Raw genomic sequence first — 16,663 nt, 5'->3', positions numbered from 1 at the left:
CGGGAAGCACCCGGGATCACAAGGAATGTGTGATGTGAACCGGGAATGTGTGATGTGAACCAGGAATGTTTGGGCCCCCCCCAGCCCTCCCAGATCCTTGAAAAGCGGTGGAAGGATGAAGGCTGGCACCTCTCATTGCAGTCAGCAGCTGTTTATTCTGATTTTTCATGCAATACATCAACGTGAAGAAGAAGAAGAACCCCCCACCCACCACCCACCCTGCGGTGACCTCGACATCACTCGGCTGCTCCAAACCCTCCCCGAGGCTGGAGCTGGGATTCTGCTCGGCTGGATTTGGTGTAATAGTCCACAAAAGTGGGATTTTTTTCCCGGCTTTGAGGACTTCCAGGCCCCAAAATGAGGATGGTCGAGCTACTGGGATTTTTTTGGTATTGCAGAGCAGAAGCTGGTGAGAACCAGCGATGGGGAAATGTGAGCACGGGGAGGTGCAGAGTGGTCCCACCACAGGGTGGAAGAGAGGACAGAGACACCAAGGACGGAGAGACCCAAGGACTCCAATTAGAGCAGAAAAAGTGAGTAAATACTGTGTTCTGGTGGAGAAGCATCACGCAGGGAAGCAGATCCGGAGGTAACTCGAGGATTCGTTACATGGAAAAAACCCCGAACCCACTTGACACCTTCTCAAGGCACCTCATGAACCCTTTTGAGCAGATCACATCCTGAACCGAAACAGGGCACAAATGATCCTCAAACAGACCCGGAGAAGCCCCCACCAGCTTCCCCCCCTAAGATGCTTTGGCTTCATCCCCCGTGGGATCACTCGGTTCCCCCCGGGAGCTCGGCAGCCCGGGGGTCCCCTGGCTCTGCTTGGTGCCAGGACGTGGCTCCTCCTCCCGTGCCAGTTGGGCATCACCCCCTTGCCGGGGGCTCCTCTTGCAGGTCTCCTCCTGGCAGCTCTTTTCCGGGGGCAGAAGCTCCACGTCCTGGCGGGCGCGGCCGGTTCCTTCTCTCCGGGGGCGGCTCCCGTCGGTGTCGGGAGCCTGGAGCAGAGGTGGGCAACTCTTGGCCTCCCTGTCCTCGTGCTCCCTCACCTGGCAGCTGGATCCGGGCTCCCGGGGGACCTTCTCCCTGGCAGCTCTCGATCCATCTCCCTGGGGCTGATTCTTTTCCGTGTCAGGGACCTTCTTGGTGTTCACCCTACAAGGGTCGCCTTTAGCGGCCCCGGGCTGGGGGGCAGAAGCCTGGGGAGCTCCTTCCTTCCCCCCTGCTCCGGCTCTCTCCCCACCGAGCTCCCTCGTGCTTTCCTGGCAGCTGGAAGGTGGAATTTGGGGCTCCCCAGGTTCTCCCTGGTCCCCCTGGGGTGATGGCTCTGGGTGGTGGCTCCTGTCGCAGGGGACAGTCGGTGGCTTGGTGGACACGAAGCACTTCCTGACGCAGAGGGGCTGGCCCAGGTCACCGGGTTGGTGGCAGACGATCTCGTAGGTGGCAGCCCCGGGGTCTCTCCCGTTCTGGATCACGTGGACCAGGTAGGCGACGGTCTGGGGGTCGCAGGGCTGGGGCACCACCCGCACCTCCGGACGCTCCGCAGGGTCAGCAGGGACGTAGCGAACCCTCAGGTCACTCACGGGCCCTTCCTCTCCCGGGGGACAGAGGTCCCTGTTGTCCACCTCCACGGTTTGGAAGAGGCTTCGTCCTTCATCCACCTCCTGTTCTTCTTCGAGGACCTCGAGTGTGGTTTCTTTGTGGGTCTCTCTCCGGTCGATGGTCACCCCTCTCTCCCTGTCCCGTGTCTGGCGGCTGCGGCGCTCAGAGACCTCCACCTCCAGCTCCCCTTGAAGGTCAATCCTCTGCTCCAGCACAGGCTCTTCCCTCTCTCTTCCACGGAGAATCCTTCTCTCTTCCTCTCCACACTCACGGGGACGTTCTCTCCTTCTCAGCTCCTCCCGTGGCTCCAGTTCACGGATCTCTCTGTGGATTTTCACATCAGCTTCTGCTGCTGCTGCTCTGGTGTCTCTTGTCCTTTCGTATCTCACTGACTCACGGTCTCTCCTTCCATCATCCTCACATGTTTCCCGTCTCTCCCGGGTCTCTCTCCGGTCAATGGTCACCCCTCTCTCCCTGTCCCGTGTCTGGCGGCTGCGGCGCTCAGAGACCTCCACCTCCAGCTCCCCTTGAAGGTCAATTCTCTGCTCCAGCACAGGCTCTTCCCTCTCTCTTCCCTGGAGAATCCTTCTCTCTTCCTCTCCACACTCACGGGGACGTCCTCTCCTTCTGAGCTCCTCCCGTGGCTCCAGTTCACGGATCTCTCTGTGGATTTTCACATCGGCTTCTGCTGCTCTGGTGTCTCTTGTCCTTTCGTACCTCACTGACTCACGGTCTCTCCTTCCATCCTCTTCCAGCTCTCGTGTCTCTCTCTCCTCCCTGTCCCGTGTCTGGCGGCTGCGGCGCTCAGAGACCTCCACCTCCAGCTCCCCTTGAAGATCAGTCTTTCTCTCCAGCATGGGCTCTTCTCTGTCTCTTCTCCTGCAAACCCTCCTCTCTTCCACTTCACGCTCACGTTCTCTCCTTCTCAGGTCTTTCTGTGGCTCCAGTTCACGGATCTCTCTGTGGATTTTCAGATCAGCTTCTGCTGCTGCTGCTCTGGTCTCTCTTGTCCTTTCATACCTCACTGACTCACGGTCTCTCCTTCCATCATCCTCACATGTTTCCCATCTCTCCCGGGTCTCTCTCTGGTCAATGATGATCCCTCTCTCCCTGTCCCGTGTCTGGCGGCTGCGGCGCTCAGAGACCTCCACCTCCAGCTCCCTCTGGTGATCGATCCTCTGCTCCAGAATGGGCTCTTCTCTGTCTCTTCTCCTGCAAACCCTCCTCTCTTCCACTTCACGGTCACGTTCCCTCCTCAGGTCTTCCTCTGGCTCCAGTTCACGGATCTCTCTGTGGATTTTCACATCAGCTTCTGCTGCTGCTACTCTGGTGTCTCTTGTCCTTTCGTACCTCACTGACTCACGGTCTCTCCTTCCATCATCCTCACATGTTTCCCGTCTCTCCCGGGTCTCTCTCCGGTCAATGGTGACCCCTCTCTCCCTGTCCCGTGTCTGGCGGCTGCGGCGCTCAGAGACCTCCACCTCCAGCTCCCCTTGAAGGTCAATCCTCTGCTCCAGCACAGGCTCTTCCCTCTCTCTTCCACGGAGAATCCTCCTCTCTTCCTCTCCACACTCACGGGGACGTTCTCTCCTTCTCAGCTCCTCTCGTGGCTCCAGTTCACGGATCTCTCTGTGGATTTTCACATCAGCTTCTGCTGCTGCTACTCTGGTGTCTCTTGTCCTTTCGTACCTCACTGACTCACGGTCTCTCCTTCCATCCTCTTCCAGCTCCCGGGTCTCTCTCCGGTCGATGGTGACCCCTCTGTCCCGTGTCTGGCGGCTGCGGCGCTCAGAGACTTCCACCTCCAGCTCCCTCTGGCGACCGATCCTCCTCTCCAGCACGGGCTGTTTCCTCTCTTCCTCTCCACACTCACGGGGACGTTCCCTCCTTCTCAGCTCCTCCCGTGGCTCCAGTTCAAGGATCTCTCTGTGGATTTTCACATCAGCTTCTGCTGCTGCTACTCTGGTCTCTCTTGTCCTTTCGTACCTCACTGACTCACGGTCTCTCCTTCCATCCTCTTCCAGCTCCCGGGTCTCTCTCCGGTCGATGGTGACCCCTCTCTCTCTGTCCCGTGTCTGGCAGCTGCGGCGCTCAGAGACCTCCACCTCCAGCTCCCTCTGGTGATCGATCCTCCTCTCCAGAATAGGCTCTTCTCTGTCTCTTCTCCTGCAATCCCTCCTTTCTTCCTCTTCACGAGGGCGTTCCCTCCTTCTGAGCTCCTCCCGTGGCTCCAGTTCACGGATCTCTCTGTGGATTTTCACATCAGCTTCTGCTGCTGCTACTCTGGTCTCTCTTGTCCTTTCGTACCTCACTGACTCACGTTCTCTCCTTCCATCCTCTTCCAGCTCTCGTGTCTCTCTCTCCTCCCTGTCCCGTGTCTGGCGGCTGCGGCGCTCAGAGACCTCCACCTCCAGCTCCCCTTGAAGATCAGTCTTTCTCTCCAGCACGGGCTCTTCTCTGTCTCTTCTCCTGCAAACCCTCCTCTCTTCCACTTCATGGTCACGTTCTCTCCTTCTCACGTCTTCCTGTGGCTCCAGTTCACGGATCTCTCTGTGGATTTTCACATCGGCTTCTGCTGCTGCTGCTCTGGTGTCTCTTGTCCTTTCGTACCTCACTGACTCACGTTCTCTCCTTCCATCATCTTCCAGCTCTCGTGTCTCTCTCTCCTCCCTGTCCCGTGTCTGGCGGCTGCGGCGCTCAGAGACCTCCACCTCCAGCTCCCTCTGGCGACCGATCCTCCTCTCCAGCACGGGCTGTTTCCTCTCTTCCTCTCCACACTCACGGGGACGTTCCCTCCTTCTCAGCTCCTCCCGTGGCTCCAGTTCACGGATCTCTCTGTGGATTTTCACATCGGCTTCTGTTGCTGCTGCTCTGGTGTCTCTTGTCCTTTCGTACCTCACTGACTCACGGTCTCTCCTTCCATCCTCTTCCAGCTCCCGGGTCTCTCTCCGGTCGATGGTGACCCCTCTCTCTCTGTCCCGTGTCTGGCGGCTGCGGCGCTCAGAGACCTCCTCCTCCAGCTCCCTCTGGTGATCGATCCTCCTCTCCAGAATAGGCTCTTCTCTGTCTCTTCTCCTGCAAACCCTCCTCTCTTCCACTTCAGGGTCCCGTTCTCTCCTTCTCAGCTCCTCCCGTGGCTCCAGTTCACGGATCTCTCTGTGGATTTTCACATCAGCTTCTGCTGCTGCTGCTCTGGTCTCTCTTGTCCTTTCGTACCTCACTGACTCACGGTCTCTCCTTCCATCCTCTTCCAGCTCCTGGGTCTCTCTTTCCTCCCTGTCCCGTGTCTGGCGGCTGCGGCGCTCAGAGACCTCCAGCTCCAGCTCCCCTTGAAGGTCAATCCTCTGCTCCAGCACAGGCTCTTCTCTGTCTCTTCTCCTGCAAACCCTCCTCTCTTCCACTTCATGGTCACGTTCTCTCCTTCTCACGTCTTCCTGTGGCTCCAGTTCACGGACCTCTCTGTGGATTTTCACATCAGCTTCTGCTGCTGCTACTCTGGTGTCTCTTGTCCTTTTGTACCTCACTGACTCACGGTCTCTCCTTCCATCATCTTCCAGCTCCCGGGTCTCTCTTTCCTCCCTGTCCCGTGTCTGGCGGCTGCGGCGCTCAGAGACCTCCACCTCCAGCTCCCTCTGGCGACCGATCCTCCTCTCCAGCACGGGCTGTTTCCTCTCTTCCTCTCCACACTCACGGGGACGTTCCCTCCTTCTCAGCTCCTCCCGTGGCTCCAGTTCACGGATCTCTCTGTGGATTTTCACATCAGCTTCTGCTGCTGCTACTCTGGTGTCTCTTGTCCTTTTGTACCTCACTGACTCACGGTCTCTCCTTCCATCCTCTTCCAGCTCCCGGGTCTCTCTCTGGTCAATGACGATCCCTCTCTCCCTGTCCCGTGTCTGGCGGATGCGGCGCTCAGAGACCTCCACCTCCAGCTCCCCTTGAAGGTCAACCCTCCCCTCCAGCACGGGCTCTTCTCTGTCTCTTCTGCAAACCCTCCTCTCTTCCACTTTGCGGTCACGTTCTCTCCTTCTCAGCTCCTCCCGTGGCTCCAGTTCATGGATCTCTCTGTGGATTTTCACATCAGCTTCTGCTGCTGCTGCTCTGGTCTCTCTTGTCCTTTCGTACCTCACTGACTCACGGTCTCTCCTTCCATCCTCTTCCAGCTCCCCGGTCTCTCTCCGGTCAATGATGATCCCTCTCTCCCTGTCCCGTGTCTGGCGGCTGCGGCGCTCAGAGACCTCCACCTCCAGCTCCCCTTGAAGGTTAATCCTCTGCTCCAGCACAGGCTCTTCTCTGTCTCTTCTCCTGCAAACCCTCCTCTCTTCCACTTCATGGTCACGTTCTCTCCTTCTCACGTCTTCCCGTGGCTCCAGTTCACGGATCTCTCTGTGGATTTTCACATCAGCTTCTGCTGCTGCTGCTCTGGTCTCTCTTGTCCTTTCGTACCTCACTGACTCACGTTCTCTCCTTCCATCCTCTTCCAGCTCCTGGGTCTCTCTCTCCTCCCTGTCCCGTGTCTGGCGGCTGCGGCGCTCAGAGACCTCCACCTCCAGCTCCCCTTGAAGGTCAACCCTCCTCTCCCTCAGTCTTCTTCTTCTCCTCGGATCATCTCGTTCTTCCCACTCCTGCTCCTCACGGATCTCTCTTTCCCTCTCTGCATATTCCACCTCTCGTTCCCGGTTTGTTCTCTCTTCACGGACACGTTCCCCTGGCTCAGCCCTATCACAGCCCCTGAGGTCGAGTTCCAGCGGTTCCTGCAGGTGTGACTGATGTGGGTGCCTCGAGCTCGGGCACTCACCCCCTTCCCGGCGGCTGCTCCCTCCCAGCTCCCTTTGTTCCAGCTCCTGCTGGCGGTGGCGGCTCCTCTCTTCCCTCAGCAATCCGGGTCTGCGGGGCTGGTTGTCACTTCCTCCATCTGCTCCCCGTGGCCTCTGGTTTCTTTCATCACAGTCTGGTCCTTCTGGCTCCCGTGGCCGAGATTCCGAGCTCCGGCTGCGGATCCGCACCTCGGCCACCTCTTCCCGCCGGGAGCCCTCTCGCTCTTCCCTCTCTCCCAGCAGCACCCCCAGCTCACGTTCCTGGGCTCTGCCACGCCGGACTTGTCCCTCTTCCCGTCTGTCCGGCTCCGGCGGCTGCCGCCTCCTCCGTCCCTCGCGCGGCTCCCGGCTCCGTTCCTCGTACTCCTGAGGGATGGGCTCCCCCGGCTCCCTGCTTAGCTCGGCGTCGTTCCTGCTCTTTGTGTCCCTCCTCGCCTCCTCTGACATTTCCAGCTCGCTGACCCTGGTGTGTCTCTGCAGCTCAGGCTCACGGGGACGGTTCCTCTCCCGGGTTTGTTCCTCCTCCTCCTCCTGGAGCTGCCGGCGGCTCCCCCTGCTCCTGAGCTCGGGCTCTCGGGGCGCCGTGAGCTTCGTTCTCTGCACCAGGTACGGTGCCCTGGGCAGGTGCCAGTAGCAGCACTTGGCCACTCTGAACACCAGCAGGAGGAACTCGTTGAAGTCGATGTCCCCGTCCCCGTCCCACTCCAGGAACTGCAGGATCTTCTCGATGGTCTGAGGGTCGTGAGGCTTCTGCAGGGAGAACACAGGGAGATGTCCCAGGGATTTCAGCCTTCCTGCTGCAAAGCTGGAGCAACCACAGCCTTTTCTCCTTCCATCCCTCCCACCCTCACGGTCAGAGCTCAGCCACAGGTTTTGTTCCCCCTTGTCCTGGTTGTTCCTCAGCTGCAGACAAACAGCTCTGCCCTTTTTGGGATGTGCTGCTCTCCTTCTGCTGGGTACCTTTCCTACCTGGGAAAGGAAGCCACACCTCCCCACAGTTCCTTCTCCAGCTTTTGCCCATCTGCTCGTGGCAAATTGGGTTGGAAGGGCCTTCGAAGCAGTCACAGAGTCACAAAATCACAGAATTGAGGTTGGAAAATACTTCCAAGGTCATGGAGCCCCCCCTGTGCCCCATCCCCACCTTGTCCCCCAGCCCAGAGCACTCAGTGCCACAGCCAGTCCTACCCTGGGCACCTCCAGGGCTGGGGACTCCCCCACCTCCCTGGGCAGCCCCTGCCAAGGCCTGAACACCCTTTCCAGGGGGAAATTCCTCCTGATTTCCAACCTGACCCTCCCCTGGCACAGCTTGAGGCCATTCCCCCTCCTCCTGTCCCTTGTTCCCTGGGAGCAGAGCCCGACCCCCCCGGCTCCCCCCTCCTGTCAGGGAATTCCAGAGCCAGAAGGTCCCCCCTGAGCCTCCTTTTCTCCAGGATGAGCCCCCCCAGCTCCCTCAGGAGTCCTCCAGCCCCTTCCCCAGCGCAAAGGAACCCAACCACAGCTCCCCTCTGGCTGAAGCCTCCCCACCCCTCTTCCACGAGAACCATCCCCTCTCCAGGAGGAGATTTTTGCAGTCCCTGCACTCCCACCCTCCCTTTGCAGCCACACTCACAGCGAGGGCATCTGCAAACTCCCTCTGGATGAATTCCCTCATCCTGCCCCTGCTGAGGGTGGAGGAGCCTCCATCGTCCCGGGCGTGTCTGTGGAAGGTGCTGATGATGGTGGAGACGCTGTCCAAGAAGAGGGACATCTTCCTGCAGATTCCAGCAAGCCTGGAGGGAAAGGAGCAGACCCAAAGGTCGGGAGGTTTTCTTGGATCCAAGCACGGAAAGAGGAGGGAGAATCGCCAGGGTGGGGCTGGGGGGCCCGTGTGATGTGTCCTCTCCGTGCCACAGCCAGCTCTGGGAAGGAATTCCAGGGCTTTTGGGGGGTTTTAGTGGGATGGGGAGTGTCCCCCGACCTTCCTCCTGCCGTGTTTGAGTGAGGTCTGGATGGCAGGATGTGTTTGTGGATGGCAGGGAGGGAGCTGGGGGTGGTGACTCAAGGGATGCCCCAAGAACCAGCCCCGGGTGTTTGTCAGAGAATCAGGGAATGGTTTGGACTGAAAAGCCCACCTGGTCCAAGCCCCTTGCCATGGGCAGGGACACCTGGAAGGTCTCTCAGGTCTCCCTGGAGCCTTCTCTTCTCCAGGCTGAACACCCCCAGTGCTCCCAGCCTGTCTCCAGCCCTTGGAGCATCTCCATGGCCTCCTCTGGACCCGCTCCAGCAGCTCCACATCCCCGTGATGCTCCCAGGACACTTCCCTGCCTGGCACAGACACCTCTGGGAAGCCACTTAGAGGATGTTTAACCCAGGGCTGGCACGGCCCGAGACAAGATCTCTGTGGGTCAGAGACCTCAAAAAGCTGTGCCTGGAAACCTCCAAAGCCACCTCCTTCCCTCCTCCCTGCTCCCGGGATCCCCCAGGCCTCTTATCAGGGACATCAGAGCCGGGATCTCAGCTGGGGAAGCTGCTCCGTGTCTCCCTTCCCACCTCCGGGACGTGCCCAGGCACACGTGCACCCTCTGCATCCCAAATCCCGGGGTTTGGGACGTGGCAAACGAGGGGTTCCTCCAGTCTGTTCGCTCCAGCTGGGATCTGACTCCAGACCAAAGGGAGCCACTCAAACTGTCCCGTTCTCCCCCTCACAGCACAGTGACAGAAGGTGCCCCAAACAACCCGAACCGACAACTCACGGGGGAGAAACGCGAGCAAACCCCACAGAACTCGGCGTCGGGGGCGACTCCGGCACCCGACAGGAACCCCGGAGGAGCAGCAGGTCCTTCCCCAGCCACAGGAACCTTTCAGAGGGAGGGACTCACCCAAGCCAGCGGCGGGACCGAGCGGGATTCCCGAGGAGCCGTGCGGGGCCAGGGCAGGACCCGGCTGCTTTTATAGGGTCCCTGCAGGAGCCCCAGAGAGGAGCCACCCTTTGTGGACATTGTCCTGATTCATCCCTGGCCAAGCCCAGCTGCGCCTTCACGTCCTCAAACGGGTTATTTGACTTTATCATCCCCTTCCCTATCATTTTGAGCCCGAAATAGCAGCTGCCGGGTGGCAATTCCGGCACCGGCCGGTTCCGCCCGGAGCTGCTCCATGGGCTGCCAGGATCTGGGATTTTATGGAACCTGGAGCGGCTACAAAGCACCTTCTGCACCAGTGGAGGGGGTATTTTGATATAAGTGTGGGTTTGCATAAGTGGGAATTAATGTCTGTAACACAGAACAATTTACGTCTATAAAATATAACAATTTATGTCTATAATTTATAGAAAATCATGTCTTTAATTTATAAAAATTGATGTCTATAATTTATAAAAAATTATGCCTATAACATATAAAAATTGATGTCTATAAATTATAAAAAATTATACCTATAACATATAAAAATTGATGTCTATAATTTATAAAAAATTATACCTATAACATATAAAAATTGATGTCTATAACATAGAACAATTTATGTCTATAACATAGAACAATTTATATCTATAACACAGAGCAATTTAGGCCTATAACGTATAAAAATTTATGTCCATAACATAGAACGATTTAGGTCTATAACATAAAACAGTTTATGTCTATAACATACAACAGTTTATGTCTATAATATATAAAAATTTGTGTCTATAACATAGAACAATTTATGTCTATAACATGGAACAACTTACATCTATAACATATAAAAAATTATGTCTATAACATATAACAATTTATATCTATAATATATAAAAATTTATGTCCATAACATAGAACAGTTTATGTCTATAACATAGAACAATTTATGCCTATAACATATAATAATTTACATCTATAACATAGAACAGTTTATGTCTATGACATAGAACAATTTATGTCTATGACATAGAACAATTTACATCTATAACAATTTACACCTATAATTTATAAAAATTTATGTCCATAAAAATTTATGTCTATAACATAGAACAATTTATGTCCATAATACCTAAAAATGTGGATGAATTTTTCAACAGGAGGATGGAAGTTTGAGGGTGGGCACAGAAATGCTGCTGGTGACAGACCCCAGGATGAGCAGATTTGGGCCAATCCGGGTATTTCTGAGCCCTGAGTTTGGTACCAGGACACCAGAGGGGATTTTTGTTCTTGGACCCTGAAGACGTCTCGTTCCAACCCCTGACACCTTCTGGGAGACCCCAGCTCTACAAAAAGGTGAAATTCGGTGAGATCCCCAAATCCTCCCAGTTTTGGCTCCTGTGACATCCCAGTAGAATGTTTTATTCTTGGCTACTTCTTCTTTTTGTCACATTATGCAGGTTTTTTATTGGGAAGGAAAAACCCCGAGCACGAACAGAACATTTTTTTAAACGGTCCAAGTTTGCAAAACGGATTTTTGGAGGAGGAAAACATCAGCTGGGTAAGTGATGGCTTTTCACTGAGGGAAATCCTGATAAAACCCATTCCTGCTCGACTGCCTTCCACAGGCAGCTTCCCTGGCAAACTCTGCTCGATCTTTAATCAAAAACAAAAGCAGGAACCCCTCTGACTGCTGTGGGACCTTCCCCTGGGGCAGCTCGCGCCGTAATCACCTCCCCAACCTTTTTCTTTTTTATTATTATTATTTTTAATTCAATCTTTTAACAGCAAATTACTCAGACACCCAGCCCTCCACGGGGCAGAGGAGGAAGGCCCCAGAGGTGCCACCGGGGCCCCTGCCCTTGGCTCTGGGGGTGGTTTGGGTGCCCCGAGGAGCGCGAACTCCTGGGAGCACGAACTCGTCCCGCGGCCTTGGGCGAGTGGCTCACCTGCCCAGCTGCCAGCTCAGACCACCCTGGGTGTAGGAGCCCAATTAATTAGTGCTGGTGACACCTCGGGGACACTCAGCCGGAGGATTGTCCCTGACCAGCCTTCATTTTTTGGGCTCTTTTTTTTTTTTTTTCTGTCGTCCCCGGATTAAATTACGCCCGTGACGCCCCACCTGTGGGATAATAACACCCTTGGGAAGCTGTAATTTTATGGTGGGTCGGGGTGATTATGAAAATGAGGGGATTACAGTGCGGTTTGGGTGTCCTGTAACAGTCTGTAATCCCCCTGCAGGGGCTGCAGCCACGGAGGAGAAGCTCCCTGGTGTTTTGGCTCAGCTGCTTTCCTGGGATTTGCTGCCATTCCCAAAAAAAAAGCCCCTTTTTTAACTCCAATTATCGTCCTCCTGATGGCAAAAATAGTGTTATTTGGGATATAACTAACCTGTCCCAACCAGGCTTTCCTGAGCTGGGAGGTTGGGTTTTATTATGTATTGATATTTACTGATGCTGCAAAAGGTGATATCTGCGGGCAAATTCCTGGTTTTTTCGGATTTTAGACCCTGAGCCAGAGCTAATATGAACCAAGACCTATCGGATAAACCTCCAAATGAGGCCTGTTCTACAAGAAAAAACGGAGTTTTCTGGAAAATGAACTATTCTGAGGGATGTCTGAGCTGGAGGTGGGTTTTGGCAGGTGCTGGTTTAACCCTTGACTCTCCCACTGTGTGTTCACACGACACGAGGTCGCTCACAATTCACTATTGCCCGGGTATTTTACCAGCAGCAGAGCAAAGGGGGGCACTTGGGGGGGTCTGATCCATTTAATTTTTGATTCAGCACGTGGAAACCAGTGCTGTGGGTGCCGGGGGTGGTTTTGAAACGTGGGGTTTTCTGATTCAGGGCTGAGCCAACCGTGAAATTGGGGGGTGTCTGGGGGGGATGACGTTGGATTTCCCGGCCAGGGCTCCGGTCACCGACCACAGAGCAGGAGCTGTGGGGGATTTATCACCCTCTGATGCCTCTGAGAGGCCACAGGTGAAAGATTGCAGTGGGGAAGAACAGGTCCAGCCTCTCCCTCCGTGCGGGATCCGCAGCCCTGGGGCTGCCTTGGTGGTCCAGCACCCCCTAATAACCCCCACTGGCTCCACCACCCTCCCAGCCACCCACATTCCTACGTGCCTGCCTGGAAAAGTGCCCCTGAGCTGGGCCCGAGGGGGAGATCAGCTCCAGCCCCTGTGCCAGCCCCTCATCTCTGCCCTCCCCGTTGTTGCCGGGACGGGATGTGCCCAGATCACCCTTTTCCCTCTGTCCAGCCCATCCCCACTCCTGCTTTTTCAGGCTTCCACAGCTAATGGGGATTTTTGGTCTCCCTCCCGTGCTCCTCTCCTTGGAGCTTATTAATAAATGAGATTTAATGGGACGAATCCCTCCCAGCTCTTTATTCTTTTCAGGGGAAAACCCCTGGAGCGGGTGAGGAACCTGCTCAGGTCGCCCCTGCCGTGGTGTCAAACCCCCATTTCTGCCTCCCCTGAAGCCACATCTGCACAAACACACCCAGGACACGGAATTTTTGCCTTTGGTTTTATTGCTTTGCTCACACAGGGGGGAGAGGGGAGGCCTCGGGTCACACCCAGCTCGGCACCAACGGGGGGGGTGGAGAAGGAATTAGGCACAAAACGAGAATTAGAAGTGGAAAAACCGGAGTGGGACTGGACAAACTGTCCCACTCCTGGCAGGGGGAGCAGCCTGGGCTCGTCCCAGCCCTCACTGCTCTGGTGGCCACTGGGCCAGAGGCTTCAGGAGCTGCTGCTCCTCCTCGGGTTGTCCCTGGAGCTGTTGTGCCTGGCTGTGCTCCGTCCCCAGCGCTTTGGATCCGGGGATTCGATGCCAGTCTGGCTCGTGGGGTGTTCCCTGGGCCTTGGCATCCTGCTGGGGGCTTGCACCCCACTGTGGGGGCAGCAGCTCCGGGGTCTGCCCAGGGTTGGGGGCTTTCCAAGGGGCCTCACAGACCCTCTGGGGGTCTTGTCCTCGTGTCTCAGAGGGAGGATTCAGGTCCTGCTTTGCTGCCTCTGGGCTCTGATGGTGCTTTGAACCCTCTCCTGGTGCCTCAGTTTCTGGGGTCTGGTGGGTTTTTGGGTCCTGTTTGGTTGCCTCTTCAGCCTCTTCAGCCTCACAGGTGTCTCTGTCCTGCTCTGGGGTCGCAGTGTCCAGGATCTCCCCTCCCTCTGGATCCCCTCCTGGTGCTTCAGCCCCGTGACCCCAAGGGGTGTCCTGGTCCTGCTCTGGGGTCTCACCCTCTTGGATTTGAGGGGTGCCCTGATCCTGCTCTGGGGTCTCACCCTCTTGGATTTGGGGAGTGTCCTGATCCTGCTCTGGGGTCTCACCCTCTTGGATTTGGGGGGTGTCCTGCTCTGGGTCCTCTGATGGGGCCTGCTCTGGGGTCTCACCCTCTTGGATTTGGGGGGTGTCCTGCTCTGGGGTCTCACCCTCTTGGATTTGAGGGCTGTCCTGCTCTGGGGTCTCACCCTCCCGGCTTTGGGGGGTGTCCTGGTCCTGTGTCCCCATGTCCTGGTCCTGGTTGTCCCCACCATGCTCAGGGACCTGCTGGCTGGGGGGGACCCTCCCCTCTGCGTGTCCCCTCAGCCCTGGCCCATCTCCCAGCTCCTGGTGCTGCTGGAGGGGTTTGTAACAAGCCTTGGCCACGTGGAAAACCAGCCTGAGCAGCTCCCTGAAGCCGACCCTGCAGTTGTTCTCATCAGCCAGGAAGCACAGAACCTTCTGGATGCTCTGGGGGTCCTGGGGGTTCTGTGAGGAGACAAAGGGGCTTTGAAGGCATCTGTGCCTTCCCTGGGGATCCAGGGGTCCTGGATCCTGCTTTTCCCATCCCAGCAGCTGCGGGATCCCATCCTCACCTCCAGGGCATCCCCAAACTCCTGCTCCATGAGCTGCCTCAGCTCCTCCCTGCTCAGGGGGCTGCAGTTTTGGGTGCCCGTGTAAAAAGCAGCGACGATGCCACCGGTGTTGTCCTGGAGCTGGGACATCCCCCTGCCAGCCCGAGGCAGCCTGTGAGAAAAAGGAGGATTAAAGGGGCTTTTTTCCCCCTCGGTTTTCAAATATGTTGCTCTCAAACAACCCAGGGAGAGGGAGAAGGAAGAGCCAGGAAAGAGCACAAGGAAATTGCAGCAGGAGAAGGGAAATAACCTGACAAATTCAACTTTGCTGCAGAGGGGAGGGGACAGCTGGAGCCAAAAGGTTGGGGAGACACAATAAGAGAGGAGAGACAAAAATGCCATTTATTTTCCTCTGGAGCAGAGCAGGGCTCCAGCAAACCATGGAATGGTACCATCCCAGCTCTCTCCCATGTTTTATTTCTCTTAGCAGGGCTCAGCAGTGGCAGCTCCAGGAGCAGCCCTTGGCCAGCAGCTCCTGCTTTCCGGCCCGTGGCCAAGTGTGAAGGTGAGAAGGTCCCTCCAGGCTTACCTGGGTGAGGAACAGGAGCTTCAGGAGCACAGTCTGGGGTAGATCAGCCCTTGGCCATCTTATATAGGGTTCAGGATCCCAGCCTGGGACTGCCAGGGGGGCCACCCGAGACGTCTCCCCCCCAATTACAGAGTCAGCCCCTGGGCTTTGTTTGTCTCCTCCTCGTTAACTCCTTCTCTGATGATTTTCTCGGGGGTTAATCCCCGGCCCTGCCCCACCTGCAGACACATTTCAGAGGAATTTGGCAGAAAAGGTTATTTTTACCACCCAGGGATTTAGATGGGAGGTGATGCCCCAGCAACGCCCGGGACTGGCTCGTGTCTGCAAAACGTGTCCCGTGAGCAGGAGCTGCCCAGGGAGGGACAGGAGGGAGGGGAAGGTCCTCAGGGAGGGACAGGAGGGAGGAGAAGCTCCCCAGGGAGGGACAGGAGGGAGGAGAAGGCCCAGGGAGGGACAGGAGGGAGGGGAAGGCCCAGGAGGGTTCACGTGGTGGGGAGAGAGAAAAGAAAACAGAAGAAGAAGAATGAGGATGTTGGGGTGGATTATTTGCTCGTTGTCCAAGAGAGACAGGGAGGGGCTGGAGCAGCAGGAGAAGGGCTGGAGAACTCCTGAGGGAGCTGGGGGGGCTCATCCCAGAGAAAAGGAGGCTCAGGGGGGACCTTCTGGCTCTGGAATTCCCTGACAGGAGGGGGGAGCCGGGGGGGGTCGGGCTCTGCTCCCAGGGAACAAGGGACAGGAGGAGGGGAAACGGCCTCGAGCTGTGCCAGGGGAGGGTCAGGTTGGACATGAGGAGGAATTTCCCCATGGAAAAGGTTGTTCAGGCCTTGGCAGGGGCTGCCCAGGGAGGTGGGGGAGTCCCCAGCCCTGGAGGTGCCCAGGGCAGGACTGGCTGTGGCACTGAGTGCTCTGGGCTGGGGACAAGGTGGGGATGGGGCACAGGGGGGACTCGGTGACCTTGGAGGGCTTTTCCATCCTCAGGGATTCTGGGATTCTCCCGGATCCCGGTCTGGAGATCGGCATCCAAGCCACGAAATCTTTTCCCACAGTGCCACCAAGTGGCACCGGGAGCGGGACAGGGACACGCGGTGGCCTCAGAACGGGACAGGGACACGCGGTGGCCCCGGGGGGGGGGCTCGGGGAGCTGCCCCCCAACCCCTTCGCCAGAGGGGGAACCTGAGGTGCTTTTGGGGCAGGAAAGGGGCTGGAAATCCTCGTGCTTCCAACCCCAAGGATTCCGGGATTTCGGGACTCCGGGGTTGGGTCGGAGCGCTCCGGGTTTCCCCATGGGAAAATAAAGCGGGAAATGACTGTTTCTGCCGGGATAATTCCGATGGTTCCCGCTCGGCGGGGAAGGGCAGAGGGGCAGGGGAGGGCTGGGGGAGGAGGGGAGGTGCTGCGCTGAAGGTTTCAGGTGAGAAAATGGGGGCAAATGGGGGTTTGGAGACCTGGGAATCCTCGGGGCTCCAAAGGACGGGGCTGGTTTTGGGAGGGAAAAGCGGCTGTGCAGGCTGGGATCAGGAGTTTTATCCCTGTTATTCCCTTCCCGGCCTTCCTCTGCCTCTTCCCCCCCTGTTTCCTTCTCCCTTTCGCTGAGGGCATTTCCCCCCCAGTCTCAGGCTTTTCTTCCACACCCGGAGCAGGATTCCTAAACTTTCCCAGGGCTGGATGGAGCCCATTTTTCAGGCTTTTTTTTATCCTTCAATCTGTGTCATTATCAGGAATTAAGCTAATTGGGATAAAATCCTTTATTTTCTTTTGCTGCTCAGGCATTTCAAGTTCTCTCTGCTGCGACTTCCTTTGTCCCTAATTCTCTGTGACATTAAGAAGTGTAAAACATCAGCTTTCCCCTAATACAGGTTTCCACTTTTTTACATGTTAATGAGCATATTTAGCATATTTCTTCAGAGATAATTGGATTCCGAGGCTCCCTGTGGCAAAGCAGCAG

General features: G+C 56.6%; 2 protein-coding genes across 2 annotated transcripts; both read right to left on the bottom strand.

Moving 5' to 3' along the window:
- Window positions 1-746: 746 nt before the first annotated feature.
- LOC116799609 (trichohyalin-like) lies at window positions 747-8,166 on the bottom strand. The gene is made up of 4 exons (XM_032712856.1): window positions 8,029-8,166; window positions 4,501-7,169; window positions 2,216-4,215; window positions 747-2,131 (listed from the first exon to the last, which is right to left on the bottom strand). The coding sequence occupies exons 1-4, from the start codon at window positions 8,164-8,166 to the stop codon at window positions 747-749; spliced, it is 6,192 nt and encodes a 2,063-aa protein (XP_032568747.1).
- Window positions 8,167-9,259: 1,093 nt separating this feature from the next.
- Window positions 9,260-14,279, bottom strand: LOC116799608 (cornulin-like). Its single transcript, XM_032712855.1, has 3 exons — window positions 14,151-14,279; window positions 13,081-14,043; window positions 9,260-9,358 (listed from the first exon to the last, which is right to left on the bottom strand). Exons 1-3 carry the CDS (start codon window positions 14,277-14,279, stop codon window positions 9,260-9,262), a joined length of 1,191 nt encoding a protein of 396 aa, XP_032568746.1.
- Window positions 14,280-16,663: the final 2,384 nt, after the last annotated feature.

Source organism: Chiroxiphia lanceolata, chromosome 29 (assembly GCF_009829145.1).
Source record: "Chiroxiphia lanceolata isolate bChiLan1 chromosome 29, bChiLan1.pri, whole genome shotgun sequence".
Classification (NCBI taxonomy): domain Eukaryota; kingdom Metazoa; phylum Chordata; class Aves; order Passeriformes; family Pipridae; genus Chiroxiphia; species Chiroxiphia lanceolata.
The sequence above is the reverse complement of the archived record's forward strand: the minus strand, read 5'-3'. Positions and strand labels throughout refer to the sequence as shown.

Coding starts and splice junctions, on each gene's coding strand:
- LOC116799608 (XM_032712855.1), bottom strand. CDS start 14,279: ATGTCCCAGCTCCAGGACAACACCGGTGGCATCGTCGCTGCTTTTTAC. Junction 14,044..14,150: donor AGTTTGGGGATGCCCTGGAG/GTGAGGATGGGA, acceptor GTCTCCTCACAG/AACCCCCAGGACCCCCAGAG. Junction 9,359..13,080: donor TGGGGACGGAGCACAGCCAG/GCACAACAGCTC, acceptor GGGCTCCTGCAG/GGACCCTATAAAAGCAGCCG.
- LOC116799609 (XM_032712856.1), bottom strand. CDS start 8,166: ATGTCCCTCTTCTTGGACAGCGTCTCCACCATCATCAGCACCTTCCAC. Junction 7,170..8,028: donor AGTTTGCAGATGCCCTCGCT/GTGAGTGTGGCT, acceptor TTCTCCCTGCAG/AAGCCTCACGACCCTCAGAC. Junction 4,216..4,500: donor AGAGACCGTGAGTCAGTGAG/GTACGAAAGGAC, acceptor TGAGTCAGTGAG/GTACGAAAGGACAAGAGACA.